Source organism: Chlorocebus sabaeus, chromosome 25 (genome assembly GCF_047675955.1).
Source record: "Chlorocebus sabaeus isolate Y175 chromosome 25, mChlSab1.0.hap1, whole genome shotgun sequence".
NCBI classification, from domain to species: Eukaryota; Metazoa; Chordata; class Mammalia; order Primates; family Cercopithecidae; genus Chlorocebus; species Chlorocebus sabaeus.
This window is the reverse complement of record NC_132928.1, coordinates 1,720,451-1,735,934: the sequence shown is the minus strand read 5'-3', so window position 1 is coordinate 1,735,934 and position 15,484 is coordinate 1,720,451. Positions and strand designations below refer to the sequence as shown.

Here is a 15,484-nt window from a genome sequence, read left to right as displayed (position 1 = left end):
ACACAAGCATAACAATTGCTTTTGTTTAACATGTGGACAGAATATTTGATTCAGTGGCATTTACATTTTGGTATCCTGTCTCAATTGCCAAAGTTTGTTTCAAGTCTTTAACTTCTACCATCGCTATCTTGGTCTTGTCGTTATATGGAGAAGGAACAATGGTTCCGTTGTGAGAGGTTTTGGAAAAAGGTTTAGAGGCAGGTTCAGGAGGTGGGGGATCAAAGAAATGCATTTCAAAGAATCCATTAGGGTCTGTCCCTGAAACCTCAGCCCCCATACTATAAAACTGGCTTAAAGAAGGGAACCTGAGGCCAGGCACAGTGGCTCACGCCTGTAATCCCAACATTTTGGGCTGAGGTGGGCAGATCATCTGAGGTCAGGAGTTCAAAACCAGCCTGGCCAACATGGTGAGACTCTGCCTCTATGAAAAATACAAAATTAGCTGGGTGTGGTGGCACATGCCTGTAATCCCAGCTACTTGGGAGGCTGAGGCAGGAGAATTGCTTCAACCCAGGAGGCGGAGGTTGCAATGAGTCAAGTTCGAGCCACTGCACTCCAGCCTGGGCAACAAGAGTGAAACTCTATCTCAGAAAAAAAAAAAAAAAAAAGAAGGAACCTGCTTAGAAAAGGGGGAGAACTTTGGGGCTCAAAATAATAACCTGTATAGGATTGCACTGGTTTAGCTGACAGGAGGGGGCTATCCCTTTAGTAAAATGAATGTATGGTTTTAGGAAATTACAAAAACTGGTTGGGACAGTCTATCCTTGCTCTTTTAGTGATTTACAGAATGTTGGACCAACTACGGCATAAAAGCTCTACATCGGGGGCAAGACTCCTGGTTGACACTGGGGTCTTTATTGAAATCTCCCTGGATTAAATGGTCCCAATTTACTAATGTCCAGTCTGAGGACAGTCAGGAGGGACAGAGGTACTTTTTTGAGGTAGAGAGCTGTTTTTGACTTGGCAAGTCCCCACAGGGTACAAGGCAAGCTTTAAATGCCGTAGTTTGAGGTGAAATTGACTTGGTTATGTTAATAACTAGATGGCCAGCAATAGAATGAGGAAAGAAGAAAGAGTAATAGAATAGATGAAAGAGCTAAATTTTTCTTAGCTTTAGCTTGGTAAGGTTTTCTTCTGGGACTATGGCCCACAATTCTGGAGAGGGTGGTGCTTTCTTGACTCAGGGTGTGATGAGTCCATTCCTTTTTTCTGAATGAATAGCAGTCTTGGTGGTTAGCAGCACAAGGTCCTTCCCAGGCTGTCTAGAGTTTTCCTTCTTTCCACTCTTTGATGAGTACATGATCTTCAGGCTGGTGGTGGTTTACCGGAAATTCTAGGGGTGGTACCTGTGCTAAAAGACTTTTAGTTTTTGAGGGAAAGGAAAGTGGAAGATAAACCATGTATATAATTTCTAAGAAATTGACCTTTTGTTTTAAATGTGGGGACATCAACAGTGGATCTTACAGTCTTTGGTGTCTTCTGAGAAATTTCCTTTAGCACCTACTTTTATTAGTTTATAGACCAAAAAGTCAAACACCATTTTATATTTAACAATGCTTCCTGTATGATTTTTATACCAGGTACACTAATATAAAGGTGAAATTTAGCTTATTATTAATGTTAAACTTAATTTTAATAAAACCTTGTAGACATATTGATCCAATTTTTAATGTCTGACCACAAGGTAAGATTTTTATAGACTCTTTTTAACCTTTTATAATTGTTGTTAAAGAGCAGTTTAGTGCTTTAAGAAAAACCTATTGTGCTATTATTTTAATGTCCAGTTTACAGAAAAACTGGATACCTGTTTAACTTTAGCCAATATGTTTACACACAGAATTTCCTTACAATTAATGTTTTAAAACTTGCTTAAACCTTTAAAACAATATATATATATATTTAGACCTTTTAGTGTAGGTAAAAATTCACATTCTTATGCCTCCTTATAATCTTTTTACCAAAAGTATATTTTACTTTCCTTACACACCTTGCACATAAACTCTTTCTTCAATGGTTTTACATTTAGGAGGCCTAATTACTTTTAAATTATACAACATTTCTTGCATAAATTTCCTTTTACAACCTTTTTCTTTCCCCACAACTTTCACAGATAATTATTTGACATGCCTCAATTTTCTGACTTGTCACAAACATCCTTTTTTTTTTTTTTTCAAACAACCAGTTATTTTAGGACAAGAATTTACCATATAACATTCTTTTTACATAAATTCTCCCCCTTGCCCTTTTTTTTCCCCCTAAAGATGATAACCATTCTTTTTCAAAGTGAACTTCCTTCACGTCTGTGTACTGGACTGTCTAAGGCCGCAAGATTAGAAGTTAGGATGATATATGTTAAACTGTTAACTTTTAGCAAACTTTACCTTTGTTGAAAACCTTCTAAGTTTGGAATTTCAATTATTCTTTGCTATTAATAAGACCCTGTTTAGTCCAAATTAACTTAGAATTGGTATAGATGGTTCTGGTTTTGTAAGTACTTTAAGGCTTGACTGAGTTCAAACAGCTCAATTATTAGGCAGTTTTCCTAACTCTGCTCTTAAAAGAGTTTCCCTATCACTTACTGAATGCCTATTGTGTCTTTTTCCTTCAATCACCTGGGAGGAACCATCTATGGTCTGGTCAGACCTTTGTATGGTAATTAGGATTTAAATCCCCTGTTAGGAAACCTCTTGGGTTAAGGGAATTTTCAGTGGTTAATGATAAATCATCTTTTCCTAACAGAATAGCCCCAATACTCTAAGATTTTTGAGTTAGTAAGCTAGTTTTTTTGCTTTTTTTTTTTTTTTTTGACTTAGGATAGTTCTGAAGTGGTGAGGTGTGCTCACAATGAGGTTTCCTCAAAAAGTTATTTTTCTAATTTTTTCTGTTAGCAAAGCAGTTGCTGCTACAGATTGAATGCATTTGGGCCATCTGCAGGTTACTGGGTTAAGGATTTTTTATAGGAAATCTACAGGCTGTCAGTGGCTTTAGTGCTTTCGGGCTACGCCCTTGTTTGCACTGACAATAAGGTGGTATTGGAATGTTACAGGGTCATGAAGAAGACCTCCAATTATCAACTATAGGTTTTAAATTTACCCTGGCTTTCAAAGGAATAGGATACACTGTTTTTTTCTTTACTACTATTTTTCTCTTTTTGTCTCTTTTTCTCTATGACTTTCTCTTTCTGACTCCCTCTCTGTCTCTCTCTTCTCTCCTGTCTCTCTCTCTTCTCTCCTGTCTCTCTCTCTCTCCCCTCTGTCTCTCTTCTTCTCTCCTCTCTCCTCCTCTCTCCTGTCTTTCTCTCCATCTCTTTCTTTTCTCTGTTTTTCTCTCCTCTGTCTCTGTCTCTCCGTCTCTCCATCTCTCTCTCTCTCTTTCTCTCTTCCCATAGGGTAGGGACCTACAAGAGTGGAGCTACTCTTTCTTCCCCAGAAGGAAAGGCTGGGGGAGGGGGTGTGTTTCAGGTTCAACCCTTGAAATTAGCTGAAGGCCCAACCTCTCAACACCAGGGATGTCTCACCTTGCCTGTCCCGGAAGGCTCAACCCCTCAAACCAGGGGTTGTCTCACCTTGCCTGTCCCGGAAGGCTCAACCCCTCATACCATGGGGTGTCTTGCCTGTCCTGGAAGACTCAACCACTCAAACAGGGGGCATCTTGCCTTGCTTGTCCTGGAAGGCTCAACCCCTCAAACCAGGGGGTGTCTTGCCTGTCCTAGAAGGCTGAATCCCTCAAACCAGGGAGTGTCTTGCTTGTCCTGGAAGGTTGACCTGTTTCTCCCCTTTCCCCCTCTGAAGGTCCTTTGCACACTTCCCACTCACGCTGTCCTCTCTGGCTGCTCCCCCAAGGTATGAATCAGGCCCTTTTTAGTGTTGGCATACCAGTGTAAATCCTACGGCAGGATCCACCTAAGCCATGTAGCTATGGAACCACAGAGAGGACCCACTCACTCTGTCCAGCAGGACTTGTCACCATCCACATGAACACCACCACAAGCAGTATTGTTTGTGATCATTCACGCACACACACATTTAGCCCACCAGAATTTGACCACCAGGGAAGAACTTCACCAGCTCCCGCAGCTTCTCTTTCCTTGGTCAGTGCACAGAGTGAGGATCCTTTAAGCTAGGTTTCTGGCCGGTTTTTTTTTCCTTCTTTCTTCTTCTTCTTCTTTGTTCTTCTTCTTCTTCATGCTGCTGAGAGCTCAAGTTATTCCTTGCACTGGGTGGGTCTTGATTTCTCACCCCCGAGGCCGCTACAATAGGGCAGGGTGCACTTCCTCATGAGAGAGAAACAGAGACTGTCCCCAAAGGGGGATGTAATCCTAGATAAGCCCCCAAATTGTTATATATAAAGTTTCAGTGCAGCAAAAGAAATAGCACTCAAATATAAAATTTTCTTTTTAATTCTCAGCAAGGCAAGTTACTTCTATATAGAAGGGTGTGCCCTTACAGATGGAACAATGGTGAGTGCACACGTGGACAAGGGAGGGGAAGGGGTTCTTATCCCTAATGCACGTGGGCCCTGCTGCTGTGTCTTTCCCCTATTGGCTAGGGTTAGACCACACAGGCTAAACTAATTCCGATTGGTTAATTTAAAGAGAATGACGGGGTGAGTGCTTTGGCAGGAGTCAGGGCAGAGTAGGTAGCAGGTAATCGGAATGAGTTGGGGTGGAGTGGTGATTGGAATGTAGGATGGAGCAGGTGATCAGAATGAGTCAGGGTGGAATAGGTAATTGAAAAAGGTTGCTTTACAAGAAAGTTAAGTTTAAAAGTAGAAGGCAAAGAATTGAACATACTGACATATTCTTTGAAAAGAAATTTAGAACTCATATCTAACAACTCTAAGTCCCCAACCCTCCCCCAACCATCTGAATGGACTTCTGTGCCAGGGCATTCCAAAGTTAACCAGAAAGACTGGTTCTGGCAATGATGGGAAGTGAGGGTCAGACATGCCTCATTATACCTTCCAACATTAACATTAGCACAGACCTTATGCCTGACAGGAAATATTTACAATCCATTCTCTCCAAAGCCTGCTACCTAGAGGCTTCATCTGCATGATCAAACTTTGGTCTCCTCAACCTCTTATCATAACCCAGACATTCCTTTCTATTGATAATAACTCTTTCAACCAATTGCCAATCAGAAAACTTCTAAATCTACCTAGAGCCTGGAAGCCCCACTTCAAGTTGTCCTGCCATTCTGGACCAAACTAATGCATATGTTAAATGCATTTGATTGATGTCTCATATCTCCCCAAATGTATAAAACCAAGCTGTGCTTCAGCCATTTTGGGCACATGTCCTCAGGGTCTCCTGAGGGGTGTGCCATAGGCCATGGACACTCATATTTGGCTCAGAACAAATCTCTTCAAATATTTTACAGAATTTGACTCTTTTCATTGACAAGTGTGTGTGTGAGGTGGATCTGAACTAGGCAGGAGATCCTGCACAGGGTTTTCTTGGAGCCCCTGCCATCACTGCGCTTCCTCTTCAAACAACAAAATGTGGAGTTTGAGTCATTGACTTGGTCTGACCTTGAGTGGTGACATGGAAGGTGGAGCAAAGTGGGGGTAAAGTTTGGGGGGTGGTGGGTAGGAGTGTGAGAGGTTTCACTCTTGCCCAAGACCTCCTTCTGGTTTTCTATTTTCCTGGTGCATGCCCTGCCTTGTTCAGATTCCAGTATCCTGTTAGAAATGCTTGTTCCCCAGTGCCACAAACAAATAGCACTCGAACATAAACTTAATTCTCTCAGCAAGGCCATTTTTACTTTCTCTCAGTAAGGTTGCTCCTTGCAGATGGAACAATGATGAGAGCACACTTGAACAAAGGAAAAGCAGACATATTTATCCCTTACACATTTGGGTCGTCTTTCTGCTGTGTCCTGCATCCATTGGCTGAAGCTGGACTTCACAATCTTAAACTGAACCTGATTTGCTAACAACCTGAAACTTTCATAAATAGGTAAGTGCAAGGGAGAACAAAGGAGAGAAAATTGCTTATGAAAGGTTTAAAGAAGCAATAACATTTCCAAATAAGGAAGGGGAATAAGCTATGAACTAAGACTTGCAAGGGCCTGTCCGGACGTGCCGGACATGCTTTGCTTAAGGCAAAGCAACTAACTGGGCTAAAGTGTAAGAACTAATAGTTGATAGGGGGCTTTAGACTAAGAAGCTATTATTTCTACTGTCTGTTATTTTATTTTTAAACTAAGATGAGCTCTGAAGAGGAACTTATCTACTTTCCACACTCTCTTATCCTACAATTGACCCTCAGTGACTCCATTCTGTGGAACCTGGAAGCTAGCCTTGATCTTCCCAGGGCCCTCTTGCCCCTGTGAAAGGAAAGTAAATCTCAAGACCCTAAACTAAATAAGCCAAAGTGAAAAGTCAATCTGGAAACTGGATCACATAAACCTGCCTCCCATTTTGTGTCTAAATAAGATAGGTACAAAGATTAAAAAAAAAAAAAAAAAAAAAAGCATCGCACCTCTCTCACAATTTGCCTACAAATTGTGGGCCCCAAGATTTTTACCCAAAAACAGTTGTTTCATTTCACCCTGACAATGTACATTGATAGCTTATATTCACAGGTATGCAACAAAGGACAGAACTCAAAGTCATCTCTCTGCCTGAAATATATGCATATCTGATTGCTTCCTCTGCCCTATGTTTATTTTATCTTATGTAAAAATGCAGATTCACCAAGCTAGACAAATGTGTAAGTGACTATTTCTCTACCCGCCCCCCACATGTAAATTGTGTATTCATTGAATGGCTGATCAAAGACTCAAATGGATGCAACCACTTGCCTCTTATTTACTCACACCCTTTTCAAAATTTCTTCCTCAATCCCCAATACCCACCCGTTTCCCTTTAAATGTTGAGGTCCCGAGATTCTCCTTGGAAAAACCATGGACCACAATTTTCCCTGTGGTTCTGTATTCTTTTCTGGGCACACCCTTAACCTTGGAAAATAAACCTCTTAAAATGATTGAGACTTGCCGTGGTCATTTTTTTTTTATTTACACCTCAAACTTGGAATCCCTAACCCCCCTTCCTCAGACACCTGGACCCCGGGGACACAAGGGTAGGGAAGGGTTTTGTTACTGGGTTTCTTAGCTGGGGCCGCAGGGCCTGTGCTTGCCACCAGGGGACAGCGGGCCCAGCTCTGCTCAGAAGGCACCTGAAGCCAGGGAAGCCCCAGGGTCATCCTGGCCCCCGCGGCCCGCCCTGCCTGCCCCTCCCATCCCCGCCCCACCTGGCCCTCCCGCCCCTCCCCTCCCTATCCCGCCTCCTCCCCGCCTGTCCCTCCCGCCCCAACACAGTGCCCGACAGGAAACTTCCCACCTGGTACTGCCCCCAACCAAAGTCATGAGGGCAAGACTCCGGTTCCTGTCCTCACAGGGTCCCAGAAGCAAAGGCAGTGAGGACCTGGCCCACGTCCCTGAAGCAAGTCCCTGGCACCGGGCGTCCGATTCTCCTTCGCTGTGGCGGGAAGCTGGCCGGATTTGAAGGTAATACCCAAGACCCCAATTCCTGACACGGGGCAGAGGCCAGGGAAACGGTCTAGGGAGCAGGCAGGCCCTGCCTTGGGGCCGAAGGCCTCCGATGGGAGCAAGCACGCATCTCTGAGTGGGGCCGCGGGGTTGGACACTCTGGTGCCTTCCTGCAGGGGAGGAAGGCCAGGCTCCCTAGGCGGGGCCAGAGGTCCAGGCAGGGTCTATTTGGGGTGTGCTTATGCAGGATTCTACCCGTGGATTTTCCTCTAGCTTCAGGACAGGGTCTGGCTCTCCCAGAGGAACAGGGTAGGAGCCCAGCTCCAGCTGTTTTCCTGTAGGTCAGAGCCTGCAGTGGGAGGGTAACTGGGGCCTGTGGAAGGGGACTTCTGGGGTCAGCCCCCAGGCAGCAGAGAGAGGCCCAGGTCCCTGGAGTTCCTGCCTCCAGGGCTGCTGAGTTTGGGGGTACAGACCACAGGACACTGGACATCTTGCTCCCTACCCTTGGCCAAGCTCAGGCCCAGGGCTTAGGGAAAAGGACTGTCCATGCTCCTCTAGTGGCCCAAGGTTGCAGCCATTGGCATTGACCACATGACTGACCACCTGGGCTAGGCCAGGGTCTCCTGGATCAGCCCTGCAACTCTGAGGATGATGTCTTTCCCCACCCCACATCCCCTCTCCCCTTCCCTGGACAGGTGGGAGGGAAGCCTGTGAAGCCAGGGCTTGGAAACGAAGCCTTCTACACCAGTGGAAGGAGTCACTGACTTGGAAGCCAAGGCCTGCCTTCTGTCTGCCTGGGGATCCAAGATGCAGCTGGTAGTTGCAGTTAGGTGGGACGCTGGCACCATTACCTGCCACAACCACCCACAGTGGTGGATGGGGGACAGGGCTGAGGCTGACACTCTGGAACATGGATGAACAAAGGGTAGGACGTGGCCTTGGATGTGGCTATCAGGGATGCCCTAGACCTGGGATGTGGGTTTCAGGGTAGCTGGCCAAGGAGTCGCCCCTTCCGCTGGCTCAGCAGGCAGAAGGGCACAAGCACGAGGATGGTCTTGGTCCCTGGGGTAGACACCTTCTCTGGAGGCCACAGCCCTCTGGATGCAGAGAACCTGGCTTCGCCACAGCCAGCAACTACTTGACTTGGGGCTCCTGTCTCTGCCTGCACGGATTCCAGCCAATCACAATTGCAAGCTCAGGGCAGGGCAGGTACCCATAGGCCCCATCATGCTTCCTTGCTCTGTGTCCTCCCAAGCTAGAGTCTGTGCAGACACAGCAGGGCCTGACTTTTCCAGCCTTCCTGTGGGGGCTCACAGGTCCCACTCCCCAAGGAATCTTGGCCACTGCACGCCCTCACCCAGGCATGGTGGGGTACACAGCCATTGTCCCCACACTTGCAAGTATATCCATCTTTGTGCAGCAAACACGTAGCCTTAGGTTGAGCATCTGCATTGTTTATCTGACCCCTTTCTTCTGGAGCACCAGTTAGCTGCAGCCTGCCTGTCCTTTCTCACACTTGATAGGGATGACACGCAAAGGGCAGGGCCGAACTGCCACACATCTGCAGCTCCTCACCTCGCACTCCAGGAGGCTGGTTCTCAGGGCGATGCAGCCTTTCAGGCTTCTTGCAGAGGTGCGATTCACTCTGCGAAGACCCTCACATGTGCTGACAACATGCCTCCCCAATCCTGGACAGGATCCCAGGGCAGCATACTTGGGAAAGGGGCATCCAGCCTGACACTTCAAACTGCTGTCTAGCCACACTCTGCACAGCGGCTGCCCCAGAACCCACCTGGCCCTGTTGTCAGCATTTTTGTTTTGTTTTGTTTTGCCAACCTGGAGTGAGGCAGGCAAAAGGAGTCATGGTCTTTGAGTATGGAGTCATCGATGCCAGCTGCAGTTCAGCCGTTGCCCTGTGGAGGGCTCTATCTCCCCCACAGAGCTTCTGGCATTTGCTGCTTTGCTGCATCTGTAACCACTCCAGCCTGAGATTCTCAATGCTTGCTTTAAGAAAGTGACTGAGGCTAGCATGGCTCTCGGGAGTGTCTGTGCACTGCCTCCTGACTGCGGAAACACGAGGGTCTTCACACACAGTTCAGGAGCGCAGGACCACGCACACAGCCTGGATGGTAATGGGCTGTGACCTGTGCTACCTTGAGCTGCCAGCTTGCATTGGGCCCTGGCTGCCCTGGGGTCCTCAGTGCTGCCCTCATCATGAGAGAAGCTGAAGGACACCTGGTGCCCACCACCTGGTGGTGCCCCTCCCCTGCAGGTGCTGGACCTGCTGCTCAAAGGGGAGCCCCAGCTCAGGCAGAGGCACCTCAGCTGCCTCCTGGCAGTGCCCAGGGCACATACCCCAACCCTTGGCCTCAGCCTGTGTGGTAGGTGGCAAGAGGCCCAAGCTCAGAGGCTACTGGAAGGGCTAAAAGGGTGTGCTACGCCCACACTCAGCCTGGGCCTGGTCCTGGCAAGTCTGCAGTCACGCATATTTGCTACCTGCCCCTCCACCCCCACAAAGCACCTTTGCTGCCCATGGTTTGGGCAGTGCCAGCTCCATCGGTAGGAGGCCGGATGATGTCTCAGGGCATTTCCGTTCAGACCAGGGGTCCCTGGGAGCTAGCAGGGGGGCCCAGCATACAGGTCCCTGGAAAATTGGTGGCTGGAGCTCATTCATTGGACAGACACATATGAAGCACCTAAAGCTGCTTTTGCAGGCACTTCACATGATTCATTGAACAGAACAGACAGAAACCCCGGCCCTTCTTAGGGGCTTCCATCCTATACAAGTGCCAGCGGCCCCAGTGGATGCCATGGGCAGGCAATGCACACAGCCGTGGCATGCCATCCCTACGGATTCAGATGCTTCCTCCCCTCCTGGGGTGGGGCAGCCAACCAGGGGCCAACTGAAAAAGTACTGCACTCTGGGTCAAGGACAGGGCTGGCAGAGTGCCAGTCTCCACAAACTGTGGATCCACTAGGGAGTTCAGGCCTGGGGCATCCTCTGCAGGAGGATCCCACGAGAGTCCATTCCCCACAACAGGCCTCCACTGCTCACTGCTGTGCCTTGATCGGCCTGGACGAGTCCGCCCACGCCTCCATCATGCCCAGTGTGAAGAGGGGCTGGAGACCCACCACTCCAGAGAACAGCATCCTTGCGAAGACCCAGCTGTGAGTGCACAGCAGGCACAGCCCCTCAGGCCCAAGTGAGGATTCAGCAGCAGATGGGATTCCACCCCCACACCCGTGGCCTCTCCAGGTGCCCACAGGCCCTGCGAAGGCTACTGCAAAGGCAGGGAGGTGGCAGAGCCCAGCCCAGCCCTCCCCTCTGGGTACCCAGAGGAAGGCCCTGGCCACTGGCTCCATAGCCCATCACCTGGAGGTGATAGAGGCCAACCCAGTTCTGCCTGGAGGCCCTGGTGAGCTTGCCCAGTGCTGCTCCAACCTCTTCCTGAGCCCACAGGGCAGAGCCAGGGGTGGCCCAATGGCCTGAGACGAGGGGACCGGGCTGAGAGGAGCCTCCAGAGAAGGCACATCAGACACAGACTCCTGTCAGCTCAGGCATCCTGGCCTAAGGAGGCAGGACCCCCAAAAGAGCCAGGTCATGGCGCCATCTCCAAGCTCCCAGCAGGCCTGCTGCAGGTCAGAAGGGCCACATCCATTCTTGGGTCCCTGACCTCATTGGGCCTCACCTGAAAACAGGCACCCAGGCAGTGGCCATGGACAGGCAGGCCACGAGCCTCGACAGGGATGGGCCCCAGGTCACAGGGAGGGCAGTCTTTATTTCTGGAAGGGCCCTGGAGCAGGAGGCTACTTCTCATCCACCCGTCCTTCTGTCCTCAAGACAGGTGCTATGGGGCCACAGCGGCATCAACAGCCTCCCTCAGCTGCTGCAGCAGCTCTTTGGGCCGCAGTGAGAACGCGCTGGTGTCCACTCTCTGGAAGTTGGGGTGTGCAACCAAGGAGGCCAGCACCTCTGTGATGCGCCCAGCATCAAAGGCTGCCTGTTCGAAGCCCAACCCAGCACCGTCCTCAGCGGCCGCCTCCCTCAGGACCAGGAGCCTCTTCTCAGCGATGACCTTGAGGAAGTGGTAAAACTCTTCAAAGTTGATGCCCGAGCAGGACCTCATGATGACCTGGGCAGAGGGAAGAGGCCAGTGAGCTGACACCATGGACACAGTCCAAGTTGCAAAGGATCTGACATGCGCCCAGTCCCCAAGGACGAAGAGGGGACCAATAAGACAGAGGCACTGAGAAGCTGGTCAGTGACCAAGGGAATCTGAGCCATGCAGCCTGAAAGCCTCCCCCAGGGCTCAGCCCAGGCTGTCCCACAGTCACAGCCGGCACCTACCCACAGCTCGGCCTGACAGCCACACCCGCCCTGAGCCTGCAGGCCTCCCAGGGACCTGGCACTGATAGCCTCCACACGCAGCTGCTCCACCTGGCAGTGGTGGTGCCAGTCGGGCATGGAGTCCCTCCACTCGCTGACCTCTTCCTGCACGGCACATAGCTCCTGCTGCAGGAAGCGCCACATGTTAGCCAGGTTGAAGCCATTGACCCAGTTGTGGTTGATGGAGATGGTGTCGTCCTGGAAGGGGCACAGTACAGGCAGGCCTGAGCCCATGGCAGGTGCCCCCAACCAGCCCACATCTCCTGTACCAGGAACCCACTGTGGGGTCCAGCCCTCTGCAGCCAAGAAGGCCTTCCTGTCTCCCAGCAGGGCTTGCTCAGCAGGGAAGTGGGTGGTGGGCTCGGACCACCTCAGCCAGTGAACCCAGAGCAAGTAGACCCAGGGACCGGCAGGGGGTGAAACAGAGGTTAGGCCTCAGTGATACCACCTTGTGAAGGGGTCACCCTCACCCATGAGCCACCCCATTCCGGCCCCACTCTGGCTGGGAGAGTGGGTAGGTGGTGCTGCCGTCTTCCTGCAGGAAAGCCCCTGATAGGGGGCAGGAGAGCAGCACATTACCAGGTTGTGCACCTGGTGGTGCCAGCCACTGGGCACAAACACCATCTCGCCCGCCTCCTGCGTGATCTCCAAGGGTGGGCCCGCAAGCTGGCTCCGCGGGTGCAGGTGCGTATCGCAGAGTGCCGGGGAGGTCACGTCATAGGGCAGGTTGCCATGGCGGTCCCGCAGGGCCTCTTCCTGCCCTGGGGGGAAGAGGAGCCACTTCTTCCTCCCACAGACATTGACAGACCAGCTGAAGGAGCGGAAGATGTCAGCATGGAAAGGGGACCTGCAGCAGCAAGAGCGCCTGGTTCGTGCCTATAGGGGCTGGTATGGGCCTTGTTTGGCACCTCAGAGGCCTGGTCCAACTGAAGGAGGGGTGGCCCCTTGGTCTCGAGGAATGGCACCCACTGTGAAGCCTGTGCCAAGCAGACCCCTCCTGCCACCCTGAGCCTCCCGGTCCGCTCCGTTACCGGGTCCCTTTGGGTTCCACATCCGTGGCCTCACCAGCTGCCTGCAGGCCCTGCGTAGACAAAGCGGTAGTCATCCACATCCAGTGCATCCCAGAACTCATTCAGCCAGTCGGATGAGAAATACACAGGCAGGGTGAAAACGTCCTCCACCGGGAAGTCCCTGTGAGGAGGGCGCAAGGGCACCACCGACAGCACGTGAGGCATGAGGACTAGGGCAGCACGAGTGGGGCAACTGAGATCACTTGGCTTCAGTGGAGCTTTCAGATGGCTGCAGCCCCCAAAGAGCCCCAGCACCTACTCTGAGCCAGCTGCTGGTGGGGGAGTGGGGTGGGGGCAGTCTGACCACAATGGTTCTGCTTATGAAAAAGTACTGATCATGCCTAAAATCCCAGTGCTTTGAGATGCTGAAGTGGATGCATCACTTGAGCTCAGGAGTTCAAGAACAGCCTGGGCAATATGGTGAAACGTAGTCTCTTAAAAAAAAAAAAAAAAAAAAAAATTAGCCGGGCGTGGGGGTGCATGCCTGTAATCCCGGCTACTAGGGAGGCTGAGGGGATCTATCTCAAAAAAAAAAAAAAAAGGAAAAAAAAATACTGATCTCCCAAAGAAGAACACTTGCAGCCATGTGGAAGACAATCCAGTTTCTTTTAAACAGATTAAAGTGCCTCATGGGGAAAAATAGCTCCTCTTTGTGCAGCCAGGGGCCACCTTCATCAGAAAGGCCTCTGGGTTCCCGCAGCGCTAGGGAACGCAGCGCCTCGGTGCGTCCCAAGCCCCATTACCTGCACAGGTGCCAGTCTTTGAGGTAGAGACAGCCCCTGGGAGAGGAGTAGCCCCCCTCGATGTACTCTTTCCAGTAGGTGATGTAGTCTCTGAGAGGCATGTGCTCTTTGGGATTCGAGTTGTATTCTTGGACCCCACAGTTTGCAACTGGTACAACCACGTCTCCTGAAATGAAAGTCAGGGACGGTCCATGCCATCTCCCTGGGCCCCGTCCTCACTCCAAACCGTCTGCAGAGGAACTCTCCAGGGGTCACGCGCCTGGCCCCCCTCACCCTCCCTGGTGCCCCTCTCTAGGCAGAGGCCTCCTGGGCCTGGGTCCCGCCGGCCTGTCCTCCCCGCCCGGGGTCTGCGCCCGCCGCCCCACCGTAGGTCCGTAGCAGGTAGTCGAAGTCGGGCCTCCCCGCGGGCGTCACCCAGCGCCGCCGGCTGCCCCAGCCCTGCGTGAAGGCGCTGGAGAACACGCAGGGCAGGTTGGGCAGGAGGAAGCCCCGCACAAAGTCGGCGTAGGAGAAGGCGCCCGGCTCCGAGATGAAGGCTACCCGGCCCGGAGCCTGGCCGACGCCGGGGACACCACCCCCCAGGCCTCGGAAGTGGCGGTCAGCGAGGGAGAGCGTCTCGCGGTCCATCCAGCTCGGCACTGGTCGAAGGACCCTCCCTCTCACTTCCGCCGGAGCGGAAACGGTAAGGACCAGCCTCGAAACCAGAAGACTGAGAGCGCCGCGTTTCCGCCCGATCAGCCCCTGGGGCTTCGGCCCTACACGCATGCGCGCGGCTCGCCGCGGTCTTCTCTGCGCAGGCGCCGAGGGGTAGAGGCGCCGCGAACGCCTGTGGGTCACGTCTGGTTTTCCCCAGGTGAGCGACAACGGTGGTCTGTTGGGGGCCCGGCCCAAGCCGTAGCGTACGCCCTCGGCTCAGTCCGCGCGCTGTGGCTAACACCCCGAGTCCTCCTTCCCACATCCCCGGGGGGTGGGGAGTATGCGGGCTGCGCTGGAAGAGGGGCGGAGATAGAGGCGGTTCCAGGGGTGGGAGTGCGGCGGTGCGGGGGCGCCCAGGGATGGTGGGATCCAGAAGGAGAGCTGGGGGGCCCTGGGATGGTGGGATCTAGCGGACATGGTAGGGTCCTGGAGAGGACGGTGGGGACCTGGAGAGGACGGTGGCACTTGGAGGGGATGGAGACGGTGGGGATCTAGAGGGGACGGTGGGACCTGTAGGGGATGGGAAGAGTTGGGACCTGGAGGGGATGGTGGGATCTGGAGGGGATGGGGACAAGTGGGGACCTGGTGAGGACGGTGGGGACCTGGAGAGGACGGTGGCACTTGGAGGAGATGGGGACATTGGGGACCTGGAGGGGACAGTGGGGATCTGGAGGGGACGGTAGCACTTGGAGGGGATAGAGACAGTGGGGACCTGGAGGGATCAGTGGCACCTGGAGGAGACAGTGGGATCTAGAGAGGATGGTGGGGACCTGGAGGAAAATGGGGGGGGGGGCTGGAGGGGGCAGGGTAACCTAGATGGGAGAATGGGGCCCACAGAGGACCTGGAGGGCATGGCAAGGGTCCCCAGGGGATGACGGGTGTCTGGAGAAGATGGTGGGGAATGAGGGAGGGTGTGAAATGAAGGTGTGGTGGGAGTGTGGGTAGGCATTTGGGGCTGTGTACACATGAGCAGGGCTGAAATGGGAGGACGTTGGAGTAGTGACATGAGTAGTGTTTTGCAGAACTTACAACTGGAGTTACCCCAAAAGTGGCGGCAAGGGAGTTTCCCACACTGTCCTCAGGTAGGACCAGTTG

General features: G+C 51.9%; 2 protein-coding genes across 8 annotated transcripts in view; one reads left to right on the top strand and one right to left on the bottom strand.

Annotated features, from left to right (window-relative positions):
• Positions 1-10,181: 10,181 nt before the first annotated feature.
• JMJD4 (jumonji domain containing 4) lies at positions 10,182-14,479 on the bottom strand. 5 transcript variants are annotated; one of them, XM_037985475.2, is made up of 6 exons: positions 14,059-14,479; positions 13,694-13,859; positions 12,946-13,071; positions 12,460-12,691; positions 11,842-12,078; positions 10,182-11,626 (listed from the first exon to the last, which is right to left on the bottom strand). In XM_037985475.2, the coding sequence occupies exons 1-6, from the start codon at positions 14,456-14,458 to the stop codon at positions 11,342-11,344; spliced, it is 1,446 nt and encodes a 481-aa protein (XP_037841403.1). In that variant the 5' UTR covers positions 14,459-14,479; the 3' UTR covers positions 10,182-11,341. The 5 variants fall into 5 exon arrangements, with proteins under 5 accessions (XP_037841403.1, XP_037841401.1, XP_007986410.2 ...); XM_037985473.2 differs by having other exon boundaries at positions 12,460-12,727; positions 14,059-14,473; XM_007988219.3 differs by having other exon boundaries at positions 11,980-12,078; positions 12,460-12,727; positions 14,059-14,468.
• SNAP47 (synaptosome associated protein 47) overlaps positions 14,439-15,484 on the top strand; it is a 44,767-nt gene continuing 43,721 nt past the window's right edge. Inside the window, exon 1 of one of the 3 annotated variants that reach the window (XM_007988221.3) lies at positions 14,439-14,546. The gene's annotated coding sequence lies outside the window, so the exon portion shown is untranslated. The remainder of the gene's footprint in view (positions 14,547-15,484) is intronic. The other 2 variants (XM_037985481.2, XM_037985480.2) reach the window with 2 other exon arrangements.